At 41.1% G+C, this 23864-nt stretch overlaps 1 protein-coding gene across 1 annotated transcript in view; it reads left to right on the top strand.

Annotated features, from left to right (window-relative positions):
* LAMA3 (laminin, alpha 3) overlaps nucleotides 1-23864 on the top strand; it is a 383386-nt gene that overhangs the window by 327160 nt on the left and 32362 nt on the right. The window contains 12 exon segments of the mRNA XM_006895048.1: nucleotides 1461-1577; nucleotides 1663-1842; nucleotides 3238-3380; nucleotides 7527-7697; nucleotides 9675-9826; nucleotides 9979-10141; nucleotides 11775-11908; nucleotides 12691-12835; nucleotides 16430-16549; nucleotides 17949-18082; nucleotides 22528-22645; nucleotides 23342-23482. Coding sequence (XP_006895110.1) covers nucleotides 1461-1577; nucleotides 1663-1842; nucleotides 3238-3380; nucleotides 7527-7697; nucleotides 9675-9826; nucleotides 9979-10141; nucleotides 11775-11908; nucleotides 12691-12835; nucleotides 16430-16549; nucleotides 17949-18082; nucleotides 22528-22645; nucleotides 23342-23482 — 1718 coding nt within the window.

Raw genomic sequence — 23864 nt, 5'->3', positions numbered from 1 at the left:
TATGAAAAATTAAGACTTTTCTGGTCTGACATCTGCTGTCTTGACCAAGTTTGAGCTTTTAACTAGACTTAAAAATCAGAACTGCCATCAAGTCAGTTTATACACACAGAAACCCTGTAGGACAGAGTAGAACAGTCCATAGGATTTCCAAGACCTCAGTTACAGCAGCAGGCTGCCTCATCTTTTTCTTGTGGGGTGACTAGTGTTTGGCAGCCAGATCCCTTATATATAACAGGTGATACTCAGTTGGTGCTGAATCCTGGTGACCCCATGTGTAGAACTGTGCTCCTTAGAGTTTTCAATGGCTGAGGTTTTGGAAGTAGATGTTCCTTTCTTCTGAGGAACCTCTGGGTGGACTCAAACCTCTAAACTTTGGTGTGGTAGCTGGACCCATTAACCATCTGCACCACCCATAATCAGACTGATGCTTGGTGTAAGCAGTTAGAGGGTGCTCTAGTAATGTAGTCCAGCCCCTAACGTGAAGATGGTGCCTCTCTGGTGCTTCAAATCCACCAGTGTGGCTCCAGGGAGGCACGATGGGCATAAGGGTTAGCTGTGAGTCACCTCCCACTTGACAGCAAGAACTAGAAACACATTAGGAACCTAACTAGGTTGATGTTTAAACCACAGCTTAAGTCATGATTGAATTCATGTCTCATCAATGGGGACCTGGTGTTCCCTGTTGTTTTTCATGACCAGAAGGTGGCATTATTATCAGCTAGGAAAACCTCAGCATCTTTCCTTTCATCCAGCATCTTTAAATGTGTCATTATGGAAATGAACAGAAATGAACCCCACCTCCTGGGAGTGTTTACTTTGGGTAAGGCTCCTTCTCTGATATTCTTACTGAAGAAGCAGTTTTCCAGCTTTATTCATGCATTTGTTCACTCATTCAACAAATATGTACTTATGGTAAGCCCTACTTGTGCCCTAGTGGCACAGTGGTAAACACTTGGCTGTTAACCAAAAAGGTCAGCAGTTCAAGGCCACCAGGAGTGATCTGACAGTGTGTTGTAAAGAGAACTTCATGGGACAGTTTTGTTACATATAGTCACTATGTGCGTCAGAATCAAGTCAGTGGCACCCAATGACAGTGCCAAATGCCACACTATGTGCTGAAACACATCCGGGAACAACACAGACGCACCCGGTTCCTTCATTAAGCAGATTGTTTGGACTAAGCAGAGTAAAGCTAAACCCTTCCCTAAGCTATTTCGCCTCTTCTTTCCTCTATGTGTATTTCTAAAGAGCCTAAAGCCATGTGACTGTGGTGGCCCCCACGCCTGTGTACCCAGAAGATCCCGGAGACGTGGGTCTGGACACACTGCAGGGGGCATCCCTGTGATGACACACATCTGCTTCATGCCATGCAGACTCAGGCTCCTTCAGGGGCTCCAGATAACCCAGCGGAGAGCAAGCCCCACAGAGTCATTGTGTTCTCGTGCTTTATTTTGTTTTAGAAATCAGCCCGGCTCTTAACAACCTTGAGGAAACCCTGAAAATTGTGACTGTTCAGAAAGAGCAGATAGAAGCCAACCTCACTACTGTCCGGAAAGATCTTCGGGGGATACAGAGAGGTCAGCATCTTCCCCGCCCCTTGTCCTTGGCTCCTGTTGTTGAACGCTTTCAATATGGACACCTCCCTTTCTGTATGTTCAATAGATGACGTTGATGGTATAATCAGCAGAGCCAAGAGCATGGTCCAAAATGCCAATGACATCACGAGTGAGGTTCTGGATGGGCTCAGCCCCATTCAGACAGATGTGGACAGAATTAAGGATACCTATGGGAGCGCGCAGAGTGAAGACTTCACCAAGGCTCTGACTGATGCAGATAAGTCAGGTACTAGGCATTCTTGGGCTGGACTGTGCCATTCATTTATTTTCTCCTTTGTTGTGGGTTTTGTGTCCATCATAGTCAATCCCTCATAAATGCTGATCAGTGAAATGAAGGCAATAGAAATTAGCTTATATCATAAGTTCAGAATTAAGTTAGACCAGGTAGTTCCAGACTTGAAGGATTATGAAGGGCCGTGGTCCTGCCTCCTTCAGTCTCTCTCTAAGTAGAAAGCCTGATGTTTCATCTGATTTTGATTTTGCTGCTCATTTTTCTCTAACCCAATCCAGGGCCTTCTAATCCCTTGAGGGCAGTCTACAGTAGGAGTTGGGCACCATCTAGTTCTTCCAGTCATAAGGTTGTAAAGGTTAGGTTCATGTCTGTGATCCCGTTTTCAGAACTATTTCATTTTCCTCATGCTGGATGAAGAGAGACCAATTGTATCTTCATTGGCTTCTAAGATTTCAGTTACTAGTCATCAAAATAAGACACTGAACATCTTCTTTAGGGAAGACCTTGTGGCAGTTGATCTTAATGTCCCCCAAGACTATGGTTCTGAATTCCAGGGCCCTCTGGCTCAATTTTCAACCAATTGCCAGTCTACATGGCAAACAATAGCACCAAGGAGGCTTCTACTTATTGGAACAATCAATGTGTGAAGGGCAGCATTTACCCAGAAATAAAGTACAGGAGACAGGGAAGATTGAGGAATGGAAATGAACACACAAAGACGGAGTGGGCTTAGTACTGTTGCATTGTGGAGACAGTCATCATTGGTATGAAGCAAAATGTATATGAATTGTTAAGTGGAAAACTGATTAGATTTATAAACCTTTGCCACAATAAAAAAAGATTGGTTTGTAGTGGGGTTTTTGGTTTTGTTTTCTTTTAATTAGACCAGGAAGTATTTTTAAAAGCTACAGACAATGCTGTTGATTTCCCCCTTTGTAATCTGGTGCCATTGAGTCAATTCTAATTTCTGGTGGCCCATGTGAATCAGAGTATAATAGGCTTTCAGTGATTCCTTCTTTAAAATAAATCACCAATGCTTCTGGACAGCCTTGAATCTCCAAAGTTTAGTTAGCAGCTGAGTATGTTAATGTTTACACTCCCCAAGGACTCCTTCCACCTTGCAGAGGGGAAGTATAGGTCCCTACAAACAACACTTTGTATTATGATACAGAAGATCAGCAACAAAAGGGTTTTTTTTTAGTTTGCTGATGTTGGTTAAGAAAGAATATACTGCTGACACTTGGAAAGGAAGTTACCTGATTCTGATCTACCCTGGCCAACTACTGGGGCTCAAATATATCACTTGACAACTATTGGTAAGAACAGTTCTACTTAAACATGTTTACCAACTCACAATGATAAATTTCCAATTTCTTATCTCACCAACAGTGACAAAATTAACCAACAGACTGCCTGATCTTTTCAGCAAGATTGAAAGCATCAACCAACAGCTGTTGCCACTGGGTAACATCTCTGACAATATGGACCGCATCCGAGAACTGATTCAGCAGGCCAGAGATGCTGCAAACAAGGTGAGCTGGTCCAAACCTGGCAGCCGTCAAGGCAGGTTTTCACCCATTGAGAAAGAGAGGTGTTTGACTCAAAAATCAGCTCTTTCTTGCCTTCATTGATAGTCCTCTTATCCTGCAGAAGTGCACATCCTTTTCCTTTTCTTTTATGGATTACTGGATTTCTTTTTAGATAGATCTTTCCTTTTTTAAGATATTATAATTTTTAAAAAATATTTCCTTTCTTTGATCTTTGAATCTTTCAATAATTTCATTAGACTTTCATTGTCAAACAGTATCCACTTCCATGTATAATAACGATAACAAATCAAGTACACTGTGGATTTTTAATATTTTTTTAGGAGTGAAAAAACAGAGCATTCTGTTGTATAGTGTGTGAGCATTAAGGTTAGGAATATGCATAAAGCACTTTTAACTTTGGGTGATAGCTATGCATTGTATTTTTCCCTTAGGAACCATAAATGGTTACAAGAGTAAAATTTGTATTCCCTTAATCTGTAAACTTATTTCTCATGTAAAAATTCTTACAAGTTCATGGGAGGGTTTTATGAGCAGAATATGCTCGTATGAAATTTCATAAGAGCTACATTTTTATTGCAACTTGAAGATTGCAGAACCTGCCTTTATAGGGACTGGAGAAACAGATCCTACCAGCGTGGGCAATGTTCTGAATGCAGGAGTAATGCAATTTTCCATCACTGAGACACTGACTCATCACCCTTCCTAATTTTAACCAGGCATCATTTACTTGAATTGCTAACAATCGTATTTTACAACTTATTTTGTGTTAAAATAATGTAATTGAATGTTCCTATTTTTTTTTGAGATTCTAAAGAAAGTTTATAGAGAACTTGAATTTCCATTAATTCATTGTTGCACATTTTCCTCCCTGCCCCCCCCCCAGTTTGCTTTTCTCTTTAGAAAAGAAATTCTTTCTTTGTTGTACAATCCCCTGTCCAGTCCACTTTACTATGCAGCTCTTATTCTGGACTGTTGTCATACAGATAATACCTAATTGTATATTCCTTTTATGCAGTTCTTTCCCATATCTGTTTCAGTACAGTGTACATTATGTATCCCCTCTTTTCTTAGTTTCTCCCAACCCCCATGCCAGTTCTGTTTTATAAACAGTGTTAAAAGAATGTAATTGAATGTTCCTACATTTTTTGATGGTTCTGATCCAGCTTTCTATGAGGTGTTTGGAGGTAGAGCACTGGAGAGCACAACCAGCTGTCTCATTTTTGAAGTCTAGGATCAGTATTCCTTTTTGGGGGCTTCTGAATCTTCCATTAAATGTTTAATAGTAAGACAAAGAGCCTAAGTCATGATTATGGAGAAACTTCCTGTTTCAGACCTATGTTGTTGTTGCTGTTAGGTGTTGTCAAGTCAGTTCCTACTCATAGTGACCTCATGTATAAGAGAGTGAAACACTGCCGGGTCCTGCACTATTTGCACAGTCATTCTGCATTTGATCCCATTGTTGCTCGACAGTGAGGAGGAAAATAGGAAAGTTGAGGGTAACCGTTAAAGAGCTTGTAAATTGGCTCAACATTCAAGCATGTCATTAAGAGACTTGTATTCCATATACCTTTTAAACTTTCTTGTAATTTAATTTTCGTTATAGTTTACAAAGTTTTCATCCATGATGGATTGGAAGATAGATGGACCTTCATTAAACAGTTGTTGCTGGTGTTGTAGTTATGTGCAGTCGAGTTATCTGCAACTCATAGCAACCCTATGTACAACAGCCCTAAACTCTGCTCTATCTTGTGCTAATTTTATTGTCTCCAACACACCTATGCCCCTTCCACCAGTCACTGAATCAATCCATCTCATCAATCGTCTTCTCTCCTGCGCTGTCCCTCCACATGATGTGCCTCTCCAGGGACTGGTCCCTCTTTACAACATGTCCAAAGTATGTCAGATGAAGCTTCAGAATCCTTGCCTTTGACATCTCAGTCAAGACCTCCAGATACTTCATCACATCTGTAAGCACTACAGACAGTGGAGACACTGCAGACAGTGCAAGGCAGGCCTTTCCACACTCAGTGACCCCGTGCAACTGGAAGCTTATGCTGGCTGGCTAGTACTCCAGGCCATTAACTCAGAGTTCCAGGAAGGGGAGAGGATTGTGCTGAGGTGCCACACCTGGAAAAATAAACCTGTGCATAAAGTCACATATCTCCAAGATGGCAGGAGCAAGAAGTTCTCTCATCAGAATACCATCTTCCACATTCCAAAGGCAACATACAATCACAGTGGCTCTTACTACTGCAGGAACCTTATTGGGAGTAAAATATTTCTTCAGTATCTCTAAACAGCACTGCTAAAGGTGTTGCAATTCCATCCATCTCACTATTCTTTTCTTCTTGGCCTCAAATCACTTTCTGTCTATTGATAGCTCTGCTCTTTGCAGTGGACATGGACCTGTATCTCTGTGTGCAGAAGCTCAGTCCGAGACTGATGGAACCACAAATGGAAATGGAGCTAGAGCCCTCAGACAAGTGACTTTTCCTCTTACAGAGTAATTATCAGCAGTGGGAACAGTGTCTCTCGATATATTCACGACCTAATCAGCCGTAACAATGGTCATATCTGAACGCAGCAGGAGAAATACATGTCACAGCCAAGTCTGAGAGCCCTTCACCCAGTACTCTATTTCATCCTGGTATCCAATGAAAGAAAGTGCCTGTGGCCTTTAAATGCAAACAGTGGAGCTCCAGTGAGTAGCTGCTTTTCCAGGAATTGAATTGTCAGACACTTTCTCTGTTTCAAGCATCATTTTATAGCAAAGCAACAACATGAGCTCCTGATGGTGAATGTTTATGCATGTAAATATTTTTCCAAAAATAAATGAATAAGTAAAGTCATCACTAAAGAAAGAAAAAGAATCCTTGCCTCCATGGAGCAGCCCGGTCTCACCCTCTCTAGGACAAACCTGTTTGTTCTCTTAGCAGTCCATTTAACAGTTAGAGAAACATAATTTTAGTGAATCTGGATATGCTCATTTTCTAGGACAGAATGCTTGCAATAAATGCAACAGTAATATGTAGCATATTAATTGAAAACCGTTCCTTGAGAAGCTTATTGTAGAAAACTGTATTTTCTCTTTTAAATATCTACTATAATACTTTAGCCATACTTCTAGGAGGTGCTGTTCATTGGAGAGGAACATGATGCTGGGAAGGGTGGCAGGTCAGCAAAGGAAGGAAAGACCCTCAACTAGGTGACATGGTGACTGCTGCAATGGGCTCTTGGGTGTCAGGAGTGTGAGGATGGCGCAGGACAGGACTAGGTTCAGATCTTTTGTTCATAGGGTTGCTATGAAACATACCCAACTAGATGGCACCTAACAATAACAGCATAAACTAAAGGAGCTCTGATGGCCTAGAGGCAAGAAACTTCACTGCAATTCTAAAGGCATGCAGTTCAAATCCACCAGCTTCTCTGCAGGAGAAAGATGGGCAGTCTCCTCCTGTGTGACTAATTGCGTCTGAAAACCCACCAGAGGGTCACTATGGGTCAGTTCCAACTCTACGGTACACAACAACAACAACAACTATCAGCTAGACAACTTACTAATTCTTAGCAAGTGTTCATGTATATTAGCCCATCTATACAATCACATTCTGGAATTGCATTATTATCAGTGACTCAGAGAAACAAGGGGCATTCTAAAGACCAGCCCTCTCTTCATCTAATCAGCAGGAAGAAACTGAATGCTTTATTCCCCAACTCCTGACCTGAAGCGGCTTCTCACACTCTCTTGCCTAACCCTAACCCTAACTGAGTATATCTATTGTATATCTGGTGGCTTAGTGGTAAAGAATTGCATTGCCAATACAAAAATGTGTAGTTCAAATCTACCAGTTGTTCTAAGGGAGAAAGATGGACACTACCCTCCCATGTGATTTACTGCCTCTGAAAACCCACTGGGGAGGGTCAGCTATGGGTCAGTTCCAACCCGACGGCACACAACTTACGTGATTAGGTTGTTGATGTTGTCGAGTTGGAACCAACTCATAACCAGTCCTCTAGCAGGTGGATTCGAACTGTGTGCCTTTCAGTAGCTAAAAGTCATGCATTACCTCTCTGGGAACCCTCACTTTCTCTACCAGACTATTTAACACTATTTGTCTTAATCTTTAGGTTTCTATTCCCATGAGGTTCAATGGTAAATCAGGAGTTGAAGTCCGACTTCCAAATGACCTAGAAGATTTGAGAGGATACACGTCTCTGTCTATGTTTCTCCAAAGACCTGCCTCACAACAAAATGAGGGGACTGAGAATATGTTTGTGATGTACCTCGGGAATAAAGATGTAAGCATTCCTTTAACATTTCACTTGCTTTCAAGGCAGAACGTGTGCTTTGAGATGTGTGCTTTCTTTTCCTCTTCTCCTTTCTCTCCTTCATTGAACAAGTGTTTTCCTACCACTGGCACATACGAGAAATGTCACCAAGTCATGGGTGCACCCCACAACCTCTGACTCCCTCTCTCAGGTGATGGTTCCTCCAGGCACATCTCGTGTATTAAGGTGTGTTACCTGCTGGTGTTACTAGAAGCCTTATTCAGTGAGCTCATTCTGATGGCATATAGCCACACACGAATATACACATGATCACTGACGTGCTCAGGTTTAGCGTGTGGCACTGTCTCCTTATACAACCATGGCATCAAGCAGACTTCGCAGATCGACAGTACCTGCTCCTCACAAAGGTGTGACACAGTCCTCTTGCTCAGAGCATCCCCCAAAACTGGCTTCAGAGCCTCGGGTGGCACAGTGTGTCTCTGTGGATGAGAAGCAAGGGAAACAAAATATCCCCTGCCCAATTGGTAAGAAATGTAATTGTCTTATCCCTTTATAATTCCAAATTCATGATATCACTATTGTCACTCGCTTTCTGAAAGGTTGGTTTTAGCTTTTAAAATCACTTTCTTTGAGTTACGTTTCCAAAGAAGGTATAATCACTGAAGTGTTTATTAGATAATGTATGAACTCTAATATTTCTTCTTAAATAATTCTAAAGATTCTGCCTCATTAGGAAATTGTTAACTTCCATTAGTGAGCACTGTATTTTAATACTTAAAAGTCACACTATTGTTAGTATTTTTCATTTCAAAGCATTGGTTCTTTATTTGCAGCTGTCAAGTGCCTTGACATTTGCCTTGTAATATATCAAAAGACACTAACTTTATTGTCTGAACACATTTATATCATGTGCCACATGCTGCCTTTATGATAAATCAGCAATTAACTATTCAAAGTCTAAGAAGAAAGAAAGGTGTATAAGTAGCTGGCCATAATAATATAGGGTGCTGCGTGCTATAACAGACAATTACAAATTATTGAAGGAATATTTCATGGACCAGGATAATGCTTTAGTGTGTGCATTAGTGTGCTGGTTAGTATAAATACACTATTGTACTGTAGTGTTGCTAGTACTAGCACAGTGAAGGCATAGCTCCCTTAGAAGACTAAGATGTAATGGAGGGCTGGGTGGATACCTAGCTCATTTTTGTGGAAAGGGTTTTATAAATGTTTGTAGCATGAACCAAGAGGGAAAAAATAATTGAGTTCACCAAAACATGAGCAAAGCACGGCTCAAACAAACAGATAAAACATTGCTGTCAAGTTGATTCTAAATTAATAGCAACTCAATAGGGCATAATTCCTTAAAGGGTTTCCAAGGCGGTAACTATTCATGGAGGAAGACTCTAATATTTTTTCTATGGAGCAGCTGATGAGTTCAAACTGCTCACCTTTGTGTTAACAGACAAGAGCTTAACTACTAAGCCACCAGACTTGTAAGAGATGAGTATTTTAGAATTACATATCAGATTCATCCTGGAAAGGGTTAAACCAGGTAGCTCCTTGGAGGCAAGGATTCTGAGGCTCCATCTAATATACTTTGGACATGTTGTAAGGAGAGACCGGTCCTTGGAGAAGGACATCTTACTTGGGAGGGTGGAGGGACAGTGCAGGAGAGGAAGGCCCTCTATGAGGTGGATTGATTCAGTGACTGGGGTAATCGGGATGGGTGTGTCAGAGACAGTGCAATTGGCACAGGACAGAGCAGAGTTTAGGGCTGTTGTACATAGGGTCTCTATGAGTTGCAAGCGACTCGATGGCACATAACAACAACGACAACAACTATAAAAGACTGCACATTAATTCTGTCTGTATATTAATTTTGTTGTATAAAACTTACAAGCAATTTGGAATGCATTGTCTTGGGATGGGAAACTGAGGGAACACAGTATGTGAAATGCTCTGGGATGGCTTTCCTGTCCCCAGACCTCCAAGGACTACATCGGCATGGCTGTCATCAATGGCCAGCTCACATGTGTCTATAACTTGGGAGAGGATGAGGCTGAGCTCCAAGTCGACCAGACCTTGACGGAGAGTGAGAATCAGGAGGCAACGATGGACCGGGTGAAATTTCAGAGGTACAAGTCTGACCCAAAACTCACCAAATGCTTCCATGTCTACAAGTTGCTGGGTCCCCTTGTTCCTATTTGTCTTTGATTTCCTTAAATGCCTGTACATTTTTTTTTTTGCATACCACTTTATTCTATGATTTTTTTTTCATTGTAAACAGAATTTACCAGTTTGCAAGACTTAATTATACCAAAAAGGCTACAGCCCATAAACCAGAAGCACCCCAATACCGTGACATGGATAGTGGGAGTAGCAACACGCTTCTCAACTTGGACCCTGAAAATGTTGTGTTTTATGTTGGTGGTTACCCACCCAATTTTAGAGTAAGTGGCAATGTTACTTATTGAATGGAAATGTTAATATCTTGGTAGAATGAACTCAGGGAGCTCTGGTAGCCTACTGGCAAGACACTGTGCTGTAATCCTGAATGCACATGATTCGAGGCCACCAGTAGCTCCACAGGAGAAGGGTGGGCAATCTCCTTCCTACCTGTGAAAATCCACTGAAGGGTCAGCTATGGATCGGTTCCGATTATACAGTACACAACAGTAACAACAACAACCACATAAGGAACTCATATCTCTATATTAATGATTGTTGTTGTTGTTGTTATGTGCCATCAAGTCATCTGCAACTCATAGCGACCCTATGTACAACAGCTCTAAACCCTGCTCTACCCTTTGCCAATCTTACTGTCTCTGACACACCCATCCCCATTACCCCAGTGACTGAATCAATACATCTCATAAAGGATCTTCCTCTCCTGTGCTGTCCCTCTACCCTCCCAAGCATGACGTCCCTCTCCAAGGTATGTCAGACAAAGGTATGCCAGACGAAGCTTCAGAATCCTTGACTCCAAGGAACCACCTGGCTTCACCGTCTCCAAGGTGAATTTGCTTGTTCTCCTAGAAGTCCGTGGTATATTCAGTACTCTTCTCCAGCACCAAAACTCAAAGGCATCAACTCTCCTTCTATCATCCCTAGTCATTGTCCAGCTCTCTGTTGCATAACAAGTATTTGCAAAGACAATAGCCTATATCAGGTGCACCTTAGTCTCCAGACTGACATCATTGCTCTTCAGTTCTTTGGAGAGGTCTCTGACAGCAGACTTTCCCAATGCAATTCGTCTTTTCATTTTCTGGATGCTGGTACTAAGAGTGTTGTTTGGAAAAAAAAAAAGAGTGTTGTTTGGAGAGCCAAGCAAACTGAAACTGTCAACAATCTCAATTTTAATAATTAGTTGTGTAAAATAGTTTTGACTCTCTGACCTTAAATTATATCCAATTAGTGATCTCTCAAATTCAAGCTCATTGCTGCCCAGACAGAACTGATTGACCCTCCAGTGCATTTTTAGAGGTTGTAAATTTTATGGGAGGAGCCACTGATGGAGTTAATAGTGCTAACCTTTGGTTTAGCAGAACAACTCCCTACTGACTATGCCACCGAAGCTCCCTAATAAGCCACCACAGCTATAATAGTAGTAGTAGTAGTAATAACTCATAATAGTTGAGTTGGAATTAATAGATGACCCTCCAGCAGATTTCAAAGTCTATGAAGCAGCAGATCACCCATGTTTCCTCTGTGGAGCCACTGGTGGATTTGAACCTCTAGAGAGGCTCAGCCTTTGGGTCAGCTGTGCAGCTCTCTAAAGACTACGTCACCAGAGCTCTCCATCATAGTAATAATAGCTAACTCATATTAACTGCTTCCTATGAGGCCCACACTGTTTTAAGCTTAAGAATATAAATTTAAATAAGTGCCATTATCATTTCCATTTTAAAGATGAAGACACTGAAACAGAGTTGTTAATAACTTACCCAAGGTCACACAGCTAGGGGGTCTTCTCCACAGTCTACAATTCTTAGCACCTAGGCTATAGGTGACTGTTTAAAAAAAAAATCAATAGATTTATATACTATTTTTCAGCATGATCATTTTGTTAATGTTGTTTTTCAGCTTCCCAGGAGATTAAATTTCCCTCCTTACAAAGGTTGCATTGAGTTGGATGATCTCAATGAAAATGTTATGAGCTTGTACAACTTCAAAAAATCCTTCAATCTTAACACAACTGAAGTGGAACCTTGTAGAAGGTAAATAAAGCCCATGGTTAGGTAACTTGCAGTATTTTGACATACAACCAAGGAATGGTAGTCGAAGTGCTGCTGATGTTGGTTGCTTTGCAAAGTAGTTATTAAACTTTGCATGCAATACTCTCCAGCCACCCCAAGAACCTACAATATCGGTCTTTCTCTAGTTTATTAATATGAAATTTATTAATAGAATTTTATCAAGTTTTCTAAAAGGAAACACTCTTCAAATTTTTTTATGTCTTCTAATACAAAATAATCAATGTTAAATGGTACCTGGTTTATATGCAGAATTATTTCTTTATTATCAATTTGAGTAAACAAATGGTCAACAAAGTACACCAGGACTTAGTAAGTATTTTGCCACATGGACATCTTTGAAAATTACTTTCGCTCCTGACCTCTCTTAAAATGAAGAGAACTCGGAATTTCTAAGATGAGAATGACTGAGTATTCATTAACTTTATCTCACGTTAGTCATTTCATACATTTCAAGATTGTCAACTTCTAAGGCACATCTTTCAGAGTGTCTGTTTCTAAAATGTATGCTAGTAGATTTTTTTTTTTAGCTAGAGCATGATTATGATATACTATAAGATCACATCAAAAGATGTAACTGGATGATTTAATATTTAAAATGTTCTCCATCTTCTTTAAGAAAATTGTGATAACTTGACTTCCTAAGATTCTGGATTTTTCTGAGACCTGCATTTTGGAGTAATAAGCACACTTCTGCGGTGGGCCTTTGCTACTGTGTTCTAACTGGTGATGGTTGATATTCACAGGAGAAAAGAAGAGTCAGACAAAAATTTCTTTGAAGGTACAGGGTATGCTCGAATTCCAACTCAACCGAATGCGCCCTTCCCAATCTTTACCCAGACCATTCAGACGACTGTGGACAGAGGTTTGCTGTTCTTTGCTCACAACCAGGTAATGCATAATCAGCAACCACAGCTACCAGATAGGTACATTCATTTTAACATTGGTGGAGTGGCCCCGTTATAATCAACCAGCTGGACCTGAAAATCAGTATACAAATATATCAGCATCATTTCCTTTGGCCCAATTTCATCCATTTTTACTGGAGGTGAGTGTATGTAATTAAGCAAATAATCAGTAATCCAAAAATAGCGCAGAAACATCTTCTTTTCTATTTTATTTCATTGTCCATTTTATTCTTGGAAAACTACTGGTTGCCTGATATTCTACTTATATACCTCATGGTATTTCTAAGGGCTAGAGACTATGACTTCTTGCTTTCTGGTTTAATCTCCCCCTTGGTCTCCCTCTCGCCTGGTTCTGTTGAATTACATCTTTGTCAAGCCGACTATGCTGATTCTTGGATTTTCATGACAGTCAAACTTCTTTTCTTTCAAGCAGCTGAGGTCCTTTGAAGCCATTCTCACCCCCCCCCAATAAATTGTGTGTGTGTGTGTGTGTGTGTGTGTGTGTGTGTGTGTGTGTGTACCGTCAAATCAGATCTGACTGGTACAGGAGGAGATTGCCCCTCCTTCCCCGGCAGAGCATCTGGTGGATTTGAACAGTGCGCCTCTGGGATTGTAGTTGCAGTTTCTTGCCACTAGGCCACCAGAGCTCCCCTCAATAAATTTTTTAAATTGTATCTTATTAATTTTAATGAATATTTACAAAGATTTTGGATCTCCATTCATTATTATATTTTTCTCCCTGCTCTCCCCCTCCCCCACCCCGCCCCAATTAGCGCTTCTCTTTGGAAAGTAAAATTCCTTCATTGGTATACAATCCCCCAGCCCCGAGTACACTCCACTCTGCAGCCTTCGTTCTGGACTCTTGTAATAACCATAATACACAATCATGTATCTCTTTTAAAACTGTTCTCTCCCTCATCTGTTTCAATGAAGCCATTCTTGAGCCGCTGTCAGCAAAGTCCATAGTAATCTTCAGCGCCATCTACTGGTGGGTGCAGGGCTGGCTTGATATTGGCTAAGTCCTTTATAGCTGCAAGGGGTTGAGTTGAAGTCTCCTTTGAAGAGCATGTCTGTTCCCAAGAGGTAGTTATTATGAAAGAATCCATAAATCCCTTGAGATCTCTGGTCTGAGAATGCAAGATTGATATGAATCTTAGATTTTATCAGATTTTTTCTATCTGTGGGAACACAAACTTGATCCTATTCTCTTCCTCAATCAAGAGATTGGTCTGGATCCTTCAGGAAATCCCAAGATCTACCCAGTTCTGATGGGTTTGGGAAGGTCCTGACATGCATGAAGAATTCAGAGTGTGAGAATTTGTACCCTCAGGACAATACAGTTGATTAGACAATTCTTTTCCAAAATAAAGTTGTCTCTTTGTAAAGGCTGAAGTTTTCTACACTAGGAACCAGAAATATTTATATTAGAAGAAAGTCTCCCTAATCATTAGCAGCCAGATGAGAAAACCTTACCTATAGTGCTCCTGTTAATTAGATGGCTCAGTTAACCTCAATGAGTTGATGTTATTCTGTTACTGAAGAATGGGATTAACCTGAACTCAAAGACAGAATTTAGGATTTAAATAAGGACAGACTTTCCTTTGATGTAAAGACTCTCACCCCAGCCTCCAAAGAGAGTGTCTTGGTTTTCTAGTGCCAAGGACTGCCAAGAAAACAAATAGGTCTGTCTTAGAGAGGATGAAACCAAGTTTCTCCCCTGAGACTAGGATTTTGAAGCTCTATCTCATATACTTTGGGCATATGGCCAGGAGAAGCCAGTCCTTGGAGAAGGACATCATGCTTGGAAGGGTGGAGGGACAGCGCAGGAGAGGAAGACTCTGAATGAGATGGATTGATACAGTAACTGGGCTAATGGGGGTAGGTGTGTCAGAGTCAGTGAGACTGGCTCAGGACAGGCTTCAGAGCTGCTGTGCATAGGGTTGCAGGTGGCTCAATCGCACACACAACAACAACAACATCAGTAACTCACACACAAGGGAGCTCTGGTGGGCTAGTGGCCACCAAAGGCATGTGGTTCAGATCCACCAGCTATTCCTCAGGAGAACAATGGGCAGTCTCTTCCTCTTACAATTCACTGTGCAACAGCTATGCACTGGATCCAACTCAACAAGAATAAGTGAGCACTTGAGTTAAGTCAGATACAGACCATGTGCACCACCGAGGGACCTGACCCCTAGAATAAGTGAGGCAAAATGGAAAGACACTTTAATTCTACAAGTGCCAAGATTTAATTGGATGAGAGTAATGGAAAGATCAAGAACGACTTCTATGTTTGTGTCTTGTGCAGCTGGGTGATTAGAGGAGAGGAGAGGGATAAGAGGTATGGAGATCCTAAGTTCCGTTTGGAACATTCTGAATTTAATGTGTCTGCGCACAATGCGCGTGATAACATTATTGGACATGCAGACCTGGCTGTAGGAAGACAATCTGACAATGAATGAATATAGTTGGGTTTCACCAGTGAAACCAATCACAGTAGGATCAACTCCACCTCTTGGAGACTTAGTGTGTATCAGAGTAGAACTGTATTCCAGATGGTTTCCAATGGCTGGTATTTTGGAAGTAGATGGTTACTGTTGCTAAGTGGGGCAATGTATACAGATTGAAGCCTTGCTCGATCCTGGACCATCCTCTCAGTCTCTATAGATCTAGATCTTTATTCTGAGGCACTTTATACTAGATCTATATTAGGAGGTATTTTCTGCATGAACTCAGCCCTTCATCCAAGTGTGGTAACCATCTGCACTGCTCACACTCCTGGCTTCACCAGAACATCAGAATTGGAGCCACTGGAGTGACTGAACTTTCCAAGGCCACGAGAGGGAGTGAGGGGATATTGTTCTGTGAGCAATCTCTTTTTGGTTTCCATTTCCTCAGACATTGTTTGTTTGTTTCCTCAGACTTACTACTGATGGTATTAAATAGAATAATGATAATAGCTGGTCTTTATTATGTACTTCCTATGTGCCGAATACAAACCACCATGCTTAAAACATCCTACTACTAAACCATCATAAGGAAGTTTTGGTGGCTTAGTGGTAAGAATTATGCTGACAATGTCAAGTATGGTTCAAATCCACCAGCTGCTCAGTGGGAAGAAGGTGGGCAATCTCCTGTGTGATTTACTGCCTCTGAAAATTGGCTTGAGAGTCAATTCTGGGTCAATTCTGACTCAACGGTGCTCAATAACAACAAACCATCATAACTATCTCAAGAAGTAGATTATCTGTCATTATCTAGGGAGCTTTGGTGGACTAGTGGCAGGAAGCTGCACTGCAATTCTGAAGGCATGAGGTTCGAGGCCACCAACTGCTCCACAAAGAATGGGCAGTCTACTCCCATGCACTTGACTGTCTTTGGAGACCCACCAGTGGGTCAGCTATGCGTTGGTTCTGACTCTGCAGTACAACAACAACTGTCATTATCTGGTTTAACCAGTGAGGCAGATGAAACTGAGAGCTGTTTGAACATGAGATTAACTTGAGAGACAGAGGGGTTTTGTTGTTGTTGTTTTTAGTGGTGTGTTCTAATCACCTGCATTGTCTCCTTCCTCTAGGATAACTTTGTATCTCTAAGCATAGAAGATGGCAAGCTTATGCTGAGATACAAAATGGATTCAGAGCCACCAAAAGAAAGTAGAGGTAGAAACATTATAAGTGATGGGAAAGATTATAAGGTAAATACTTTTCTCTATATTTTTGAATTGGAAAGGGCCACATCCTTTTAAAATTTGAAAAGGTAGGCATAGATTATATAATATCTATTTGGTATGTTTGATGTCATTTTCCAAAGGATAGCCTCTCATTGCAACATGCCCAATGTATGTGAGACAATAGTGGAGGGATGGCAAAAGACTCTTAACAAGATGGATTGGCACGGTGACTGCAACAGTGGGCTCAGGTATGTCAGCAATTTTGAGAATGGAACCTCTTCAACCTATATGTGGAACAGATCATCTGGGAGACTGGGCTTCATGAGGAGGAATGTGGCATCAGGATTGGAGGTAGACTCATCAACAATCTGCATTATGCAGATGACACAACCCTGCTTGCAGAAACTGAGGAGGACCTGAAGCGCTTGATGCAGCCTTCAATATGAATTGAAGCTCAACACCAAGAAAACAAAGATTCTCACCACCAGGCCAATTAGCAGCATCAGGATGGATGGTGAAGAGTTTGAGATTGTTCACAGCTTTACAATCAACACTCCTGGTGCCAGCAACCAGGAAATTAAAGATGAATTCTGCTGGGAAAGTCTGTTCTCATGGACATCTTCAGAGTACTGAAGAGCAATGATGTCAGTCTGGAGACTAAGGTGCACCTGATCCAGGGCATAGTCTTTGCAATTACTTGCTATGCATCAGAAAGCTGGACAATTACTAGGGATGATAGAAGGAGAAGTAATGTCTCTGAGCTGTGGTGCTAGAGAAGAGTATTGAATATACCGTGAGCTGTTCAGAGTACACAATGAGCAGGTTTGGCCTGGAGAGGGTTAAACCAGGCTGCTTCTTGGAGGCAGGATTCTGAAGCTCTGTCTGACATACTGTGGGCATGTTGCAAAGAACTGTCCTTGGAGAGGGACATTATGCTTGGGAGGGTGAAGGGACAGCACAGGAGGGGAAGACCCTCAATGATATGGATTGACTCAGTGAATGGAGTAATGGGGGTGGGTATGTCAGAGACAATAAAGTTGGCTCAGAATAGAGCAGGGTTCAGAGCTGTTGTAAATAGGGTTGCTATGAGTCACAGGTGACTAGACGGCACACAACGGCACTAATATGTGATAAGACAAGATTCAGGTCTGTTGTTCATAGGGTCACTCCGAGTCATATTCGACTCAGTGGCACCTAACAACATATGACATGTATAAATAGAATTGGTTTCAAAAGCAGACATTCCTATTAAAATTATAACATTGCATTTTCATCCAAAAGTGCTACTGTTCAGATTCTCTCTTATATGTATATCAATTTATCTGAAAGAAAACAAACAAATAAAAACATAATAGATCCAACCTACTGTTAGAAGGATGTTTTCTCTCCCATTGCTTGAGGATTCAAATCTCGTTTATTTCAGGTTCGGATCCACTTTGCCAAGCCCCGAAAAGTTGTGTTCGTAAATGTGAATTCTGAAAGAGTTCAAATTAACAGTGAAATATTTGATTTCGACATATACTACCTGGGTGGAATTCCAATTTCACTCAGGGAAAGGTAAGACTATATGATTAAAATGAGAAAAGCCAGATTACTCTCTGAAAGCTGTGATTATTCCTGGTATGTCTAGTCTACTTTTTTTTATACCTTTTTTTTAATTAAAAAAAGGGGGGAAGGCCAAGTAAGGGTACAGTTACTAGTGTTACCTACAGAGTAAAACAGACTGTAAATATTAGATAGTAGGATTGGCCACTTGGAAGGGGTGAACTGTTACTCTTGAGAGAGAGAAGCCACAAGGAATAAAAAGAGCATTGAGAATGTTTTGAGGAAAGTGGAGGCTCTTCCCTGAGGGTCTGAAGGAAAGACTGGGAGATTGCAGGCAGCTCTGCAACCCGGTAAGAGATGAATGCTTGCGAGTTTTAATCCACCAACTGCTCCATGGAAGAAAGATGGACAGTCTCCTTCCTTAAAGATGTAAAGCCTTGGAAACTTAATGGAGGGTTGTAGTGCAACCAGTTGGACAGCAGTGGGGTCATCTCTGCCACAGAGATGCTGGTGGGTTCACACTGTTGACCTTATTGTTAGCAGCTGAGAGTGTTTTAGCCACTGCACCCCCAGGTTATTCTTTCTATAATACGTATGTATATTCATATGTGTTGTATAGTAGTTATTATATGTTATTGTTGTTGATGATTGCCTTCAAGCATGACTCATAGAGACCCTATGAACAAAAAGCCTGAAGCCTTTCTAGAACTATTGACTTTTATCTAAGTTCATAGAGTTTCTAGAGGCATGCTGTTTAGGAAGTGGATGCCACTCAGGCATATATATTTTCTTACATACACACACACACACACACACACACACACATACACACACACCCCCTACATACATATTGAACATCTCAAATAATCTGTTTTGGAACCTTCCAAGCAGAAGAGTGTCACTTTTACAAAGCCTACTTTGATATTTAAATGACAGAAACATGGAAATGCAGGAAAAGAGGCCAAAAGACTTCCAGTTGCTTTATCCCTAACAATTAAAATGGGAAACTGGTCCTGCTTCAGCTGTCTCTGCCTCATCTTTCTCTAGTAAATTCTTGATGGTAACGACTGGCTTTCCTAAATGAGTTGTAACACAGTACTTGACACATGCAAAGTGTCCAGTGAGTGGTGTAGAAAATATCTCCTGTAAACAAATGTGATTATGACAGTAGTATAATGGATATCTGGTGTCTAAACCCACCTTTGGTAAAATATACGCTCCATATATGTTAGCCTCTGGTCATCCCACTCTTCCTGGCCACCTTCCTCTTCCTTAATGACTCTAATAGGAAAGGAATATCATCCGGGGATGTTGATTCAGGTCCAACACATCTTGATATATAAGAGAGAATGAGGCTCCCTATGTGTGTTGTTGTTGTTGCCATTGAGTCGGAACCAACCCATAGCTTTCCCTTTGGTGGGTTTTCAGAGGCAGTTAATCACATGAGAGGAGATTGCCCATCCTTCTCTTGTGGAGCAGCTGGTGGATTTGAAACGTGTGCTTTGGGATTGCAGCACAGCGTCTTGCTAGTAGACCGCCAGTGCTCCGGATATATATTATATTACATATGATAGATAGATAGATAGATAGATAGATAGATAGATAGATAGATAGATAGATAGATAGATAGATACAAATATATATACAAATATATATGCATATACATTATGATAGCTGGTGAAGAGACTGAGTTTTTAACAGTTTTAGTTTGCTTGACTCCACAATCAGCACTCTTGGTACCAGCAGCCAGGAAATCAAAAGATTAATTGCACTGAGAAAGTCAGCTGTCAGGGACCTCTCCAGAGTACTGAAAAGCAATGACGTCAGTCTAGAGACTAAGGTGTGCCTGATCTAGGCCATAGTTTTTACAGTGGCTTGCTGGACAATGACTAGGGATGACAGAAAGAGAATTGATGCCTTTGAGGGGTGGGGCTAGAGAAGAGTATTGAATATACCACGGACTGCCAGGAGAACAAACAGGTTCGTCTTAGAGAGGGTGAAACCAGGTTGCTCCTTGGAGGCAAGGATTCTGAAGCTCTGTCTGACATATTTTGGGCATGTTTCAAGGAGAGTCCAGTCCTTGGAGAAGGATATCATGCTTGGGAGAGGGGGGGACAATGTAAGAGAGGAAGACCCTCGATAAGACGTATTTATTCAGTGACTGGGATAATGGAGATAGGTGTGTCAGAGACAGTAAAACTGGCATAGGATAGAGCAGGTTTCAGGACTATTGTATGTAGGATAGCTTATGAGTTGCAAGCAACTCAATGGCACATAACAGCAACAATAACGTATACATAGTCAAGCTGCAGGAATTAAAATGTTCTTTCTTCCAGTTCTGAGGCAGAAGCAGTCTTGATCAAACAACCCAGCTCAGAGTGCTATGTGGTCATTCACTAGTTCCTTCCTTTTCCTTTCTGTGAAATTCACTTTGTGTTATATGTGGCTCAACTGTTTATAATGAGTGGAATAAAAATGAATGCAGATGCCTTACAATTCAGAAAAGTGAGTCGGCTTAGGGATTTATAATGAAATCAGCTTTGGTCTTTTCTTTGTAAGCATTTGTTTAAGAAATCCAAATGTTGGCCGAGACCTCTGTCAGTTCATGTATGTTGGTGCTTTAGGTAAATTCAACTCCAGGAAGATCCAAAAGTCAAATTAAAGGGTAAATGCTGACTCTTTAGATGTAGTTCTCACTATAATAACAGCTTGCATTTGGAGGTGGACTCCCATTCTCTCCCATTGATGGAGCCCTGGTGGGGTAGATGATTCAGAACTTGGCTGCTAAGTGAAAGGTTGACAGTTCCATCCCTTGTGGCTCCTCAGAAAAAAGGCTGGCATTCTGATCCCATAAAGATTACAGCCAAGAAAACACTATGGGATGGTTCTAATCCTAGTCACTGGTAGTCATAACTCAGGAGCACGCAACTATAGCAATGACTTCTCCCACTAGGTTTTCACTCTACCAAGCACCACCTGAGTGTGTTCCACATATTAATTCATCTAAATTCATAGCCATGTGAAACAGATTGCTGTATTCCAACTGGTCAGATGAGGAAACAGAAGTACAGAGGATTTGATAGATTGGATAGCCTATTTAATTGGATAGCCAACTTAAGGGAGAGTGCTGGTGGCCTAGTGGCAAGAAGCTGCGCTACAATCCCAAAGACATGTGGTTTGAATCCACCAGCTGCTCTGAGGAAAAAGATGGGCAATCTCCTCCTGTGCAATTGACTGTCTCCTGGCAGTCCATGGTATATTCAATACTCTTCTCCAGCCCCACCCCTTAAAAGCACCTAACAGCAATAATGGGTCATACTTGAGTGACTGCACTTACAACATAGCAACATAGACCTCAGGTAGCAGGGACAGGACCTGACTCTAGAGCCCTCAGGCTCTGAGGAGCCTTCTTCTGCTCTGAACCCTAGCAACCTGCCCAAAATATGTTAGATGGAGCCTCAACATCCTTGTATCTTTCCATGAGGGACCAGTCTTTGAAGAATAACATCATGCTTGGAAGGGCAGAGGGACAGTGCAAGAGAGGAAGACCCTGGAAGACTTGGATTGACACAGTAACTGGGGTAATCAGGGCAGGTGTGTCAGGCAGAGACATTGACTCAGGATAGAGCTTTGGTGCATAGGGTCACTATGAGTTGGAGTCAACTTGAGGGCACATACCAACAACAAGATGAAACAATGAAAACCATAGGGAAGTTACTGGTGTTTCCTGTGTTCCAATGCTAGCTATTTCCTAATTGTGCAGCCTGGCCAACTTATCAAAGGGGCTGTTGTGAGAATTAAGCAAATTAATGTACCCAAAATGCTTGGAATGGTAAGAGGCGCAGTGTGAACACTAGGAAGATATTAACAAAGAAAGGGGAAAGATCCAGCGTGAAAAACAATGTATATGAACTTTGTAAGTAAACCAGTTTAAAAAGAAAACTTTTATATATTAAAAAAAAATTGCAAACCAACAAGTATCTGAAAGGCATGACATCTTTTTTTTTTAATTTATTTTATGTTATGTTATTTGTGTGTGTGTACCGTCAAATTGGATCTCACTGGTCCAGGAGGAGATTGCCCCTCCTCCAGCAGATTTTCTGGTGGATTTGAACCGCGTACCTCTGGGATTGCAGTGCAAGATATGACATTTTGTGGCATATTATTGTCTTCATTTTAAAACCTGACAGTGTATACTCCCCTAATAGGGAAGTAGAGGGTCTGGGCCTTACAAAGTGAGCATGTTGTATGACATCTGCCTACCGTAACTGCAGTATAGGAATCTCATGGGAACTGAAATATACGAGTTTATAGGTAGAAACTATGAGCTTGAGACTGAGACTCAGCGGCACTTAATGACCAAAACAATAGGTAGAAAGTAGTAGAGAACACAATTGCTTTTACTCCCAGGAGCACATTACATGCTACATCTCTTCCCTTTCCATATCTTTAACCAGGTTTAACATTTCTACACCTGCTTTTCGAGGCTGCATGAATAATCTAAAGAAAACTACTGGTGTTGTCAGGTTGACTGACACTGTAGGAGTAACAAAAAAATGCTCGGAAGACTGGAAGGTAAGTGCAGATTTACCCTTGAAGAGGTTGCAGGATTCAGTACTTTGCAAACGTACGCTTCCCAACTGACACATTTTTAGTTTTCAAGAACATATGAGCTTCTGACCTTCTTCTGGTGGAACAATAAGTTGAATAAGACACAATCCTTCCATACTTGTTGTTGTTACGTGCCATTGAGCCACCTGCAGCCTGTCCTGTCCTGATTCAGTCTCACTGATTCCAACACACCTACTCCCATACACCCAGTTACTGTATCAGTCCATCTCATCTGGGGTCTTCCTCTCTTGTGCTGTCCTCCACTCTTCCGAGGATGATGTCCTTCTACAATGGCCTGTCCGTCCTGGCGACGTGCCCAAAGTGTGTGAGACAAAGTTTCAAAATCCTAATCTCCAAAGAGAAACTTGGTTTCACTCTCTCTAAAACTGACCTATTTGTTCACTGTCCATACATACTTACAAGATATAAAACCTCTTCCCATTTACACATGAACTTTTCAGGAATGTAGGGAAGCCAACTGCATACACAACTTTGAGATAATTGGTACATTCACATTCCGTCAAGCAAATTGTATTTCTACCTGAGATAAAATAAGTCACATTCCCCAGTTTAGATAAAGTGATAAATGATAGAATACAGTAGTGCAGTCATGAAATGATTACAATGTCAGTAATTTCCCCCCCTTTGTTTGTGTTTCAGCTTGTACGAACAGCCTCTTTCTCCAGAGGAGGAACTTTGGGTGTCACCAGTGCAGACATCCCATTCCCCAACAACTTCCAAGCCTCATTTGGGTTTAAGACCCTTCAGCCTAGTGGAATATTATTAAGCTCTCCAACCCAGGTATTAATGCTTCACTAATATTGAAAAATATTTAAACCAAACTGAAAGTCTTATGTCAGTATCAATATTCTTGAAAGATAAATTTTTGGGCATTTTATCTATCATCTCACCCTGAATGCTTTTGTATTTGTGTTTCAGTATAAGTCCTAAAAGAACCAGGCTTAGAAAGTATATTTTTAGTGTCTGCAGAATATAATAATAGAATAGAATATATCCATGTTAATTCTCTTTCAAAAAATAGGTTAACCGACACAGTGTGAAAGTAATATAATAATAGAATAGAATAGAATAAAATAGAATAGAATAGAATATAAAATATAATATCCTGTCAAGGATCTCTCCATAGAGTTAAAGTGCACCTGATCCAACCCATGTTCTTCTC

This window comes from Elephantulus edwardii, unplaced genomic scaffold (assembly GCF_000299155.1).
Source record: "Elephantulus edwardii isolate Elephantulus edwardi_28Jun2011 unplaced genomic scaffold, EleEdw1.0 scaffold00155, whole genome shotgun sequence".
In the NCBI taxonomy this organism is placed as follows: domain Eukaryota; kingdom Metazoa; phylum Chordata; class Mammalia; order Macroscelidea; family Macroscelididae; genus Elephantulus; species Elephantulus edwardii.
Note: the sequence above shows the minus strand (reverse complement) of the source record. Positions and strands in the feature narration are given on the sequence as shown.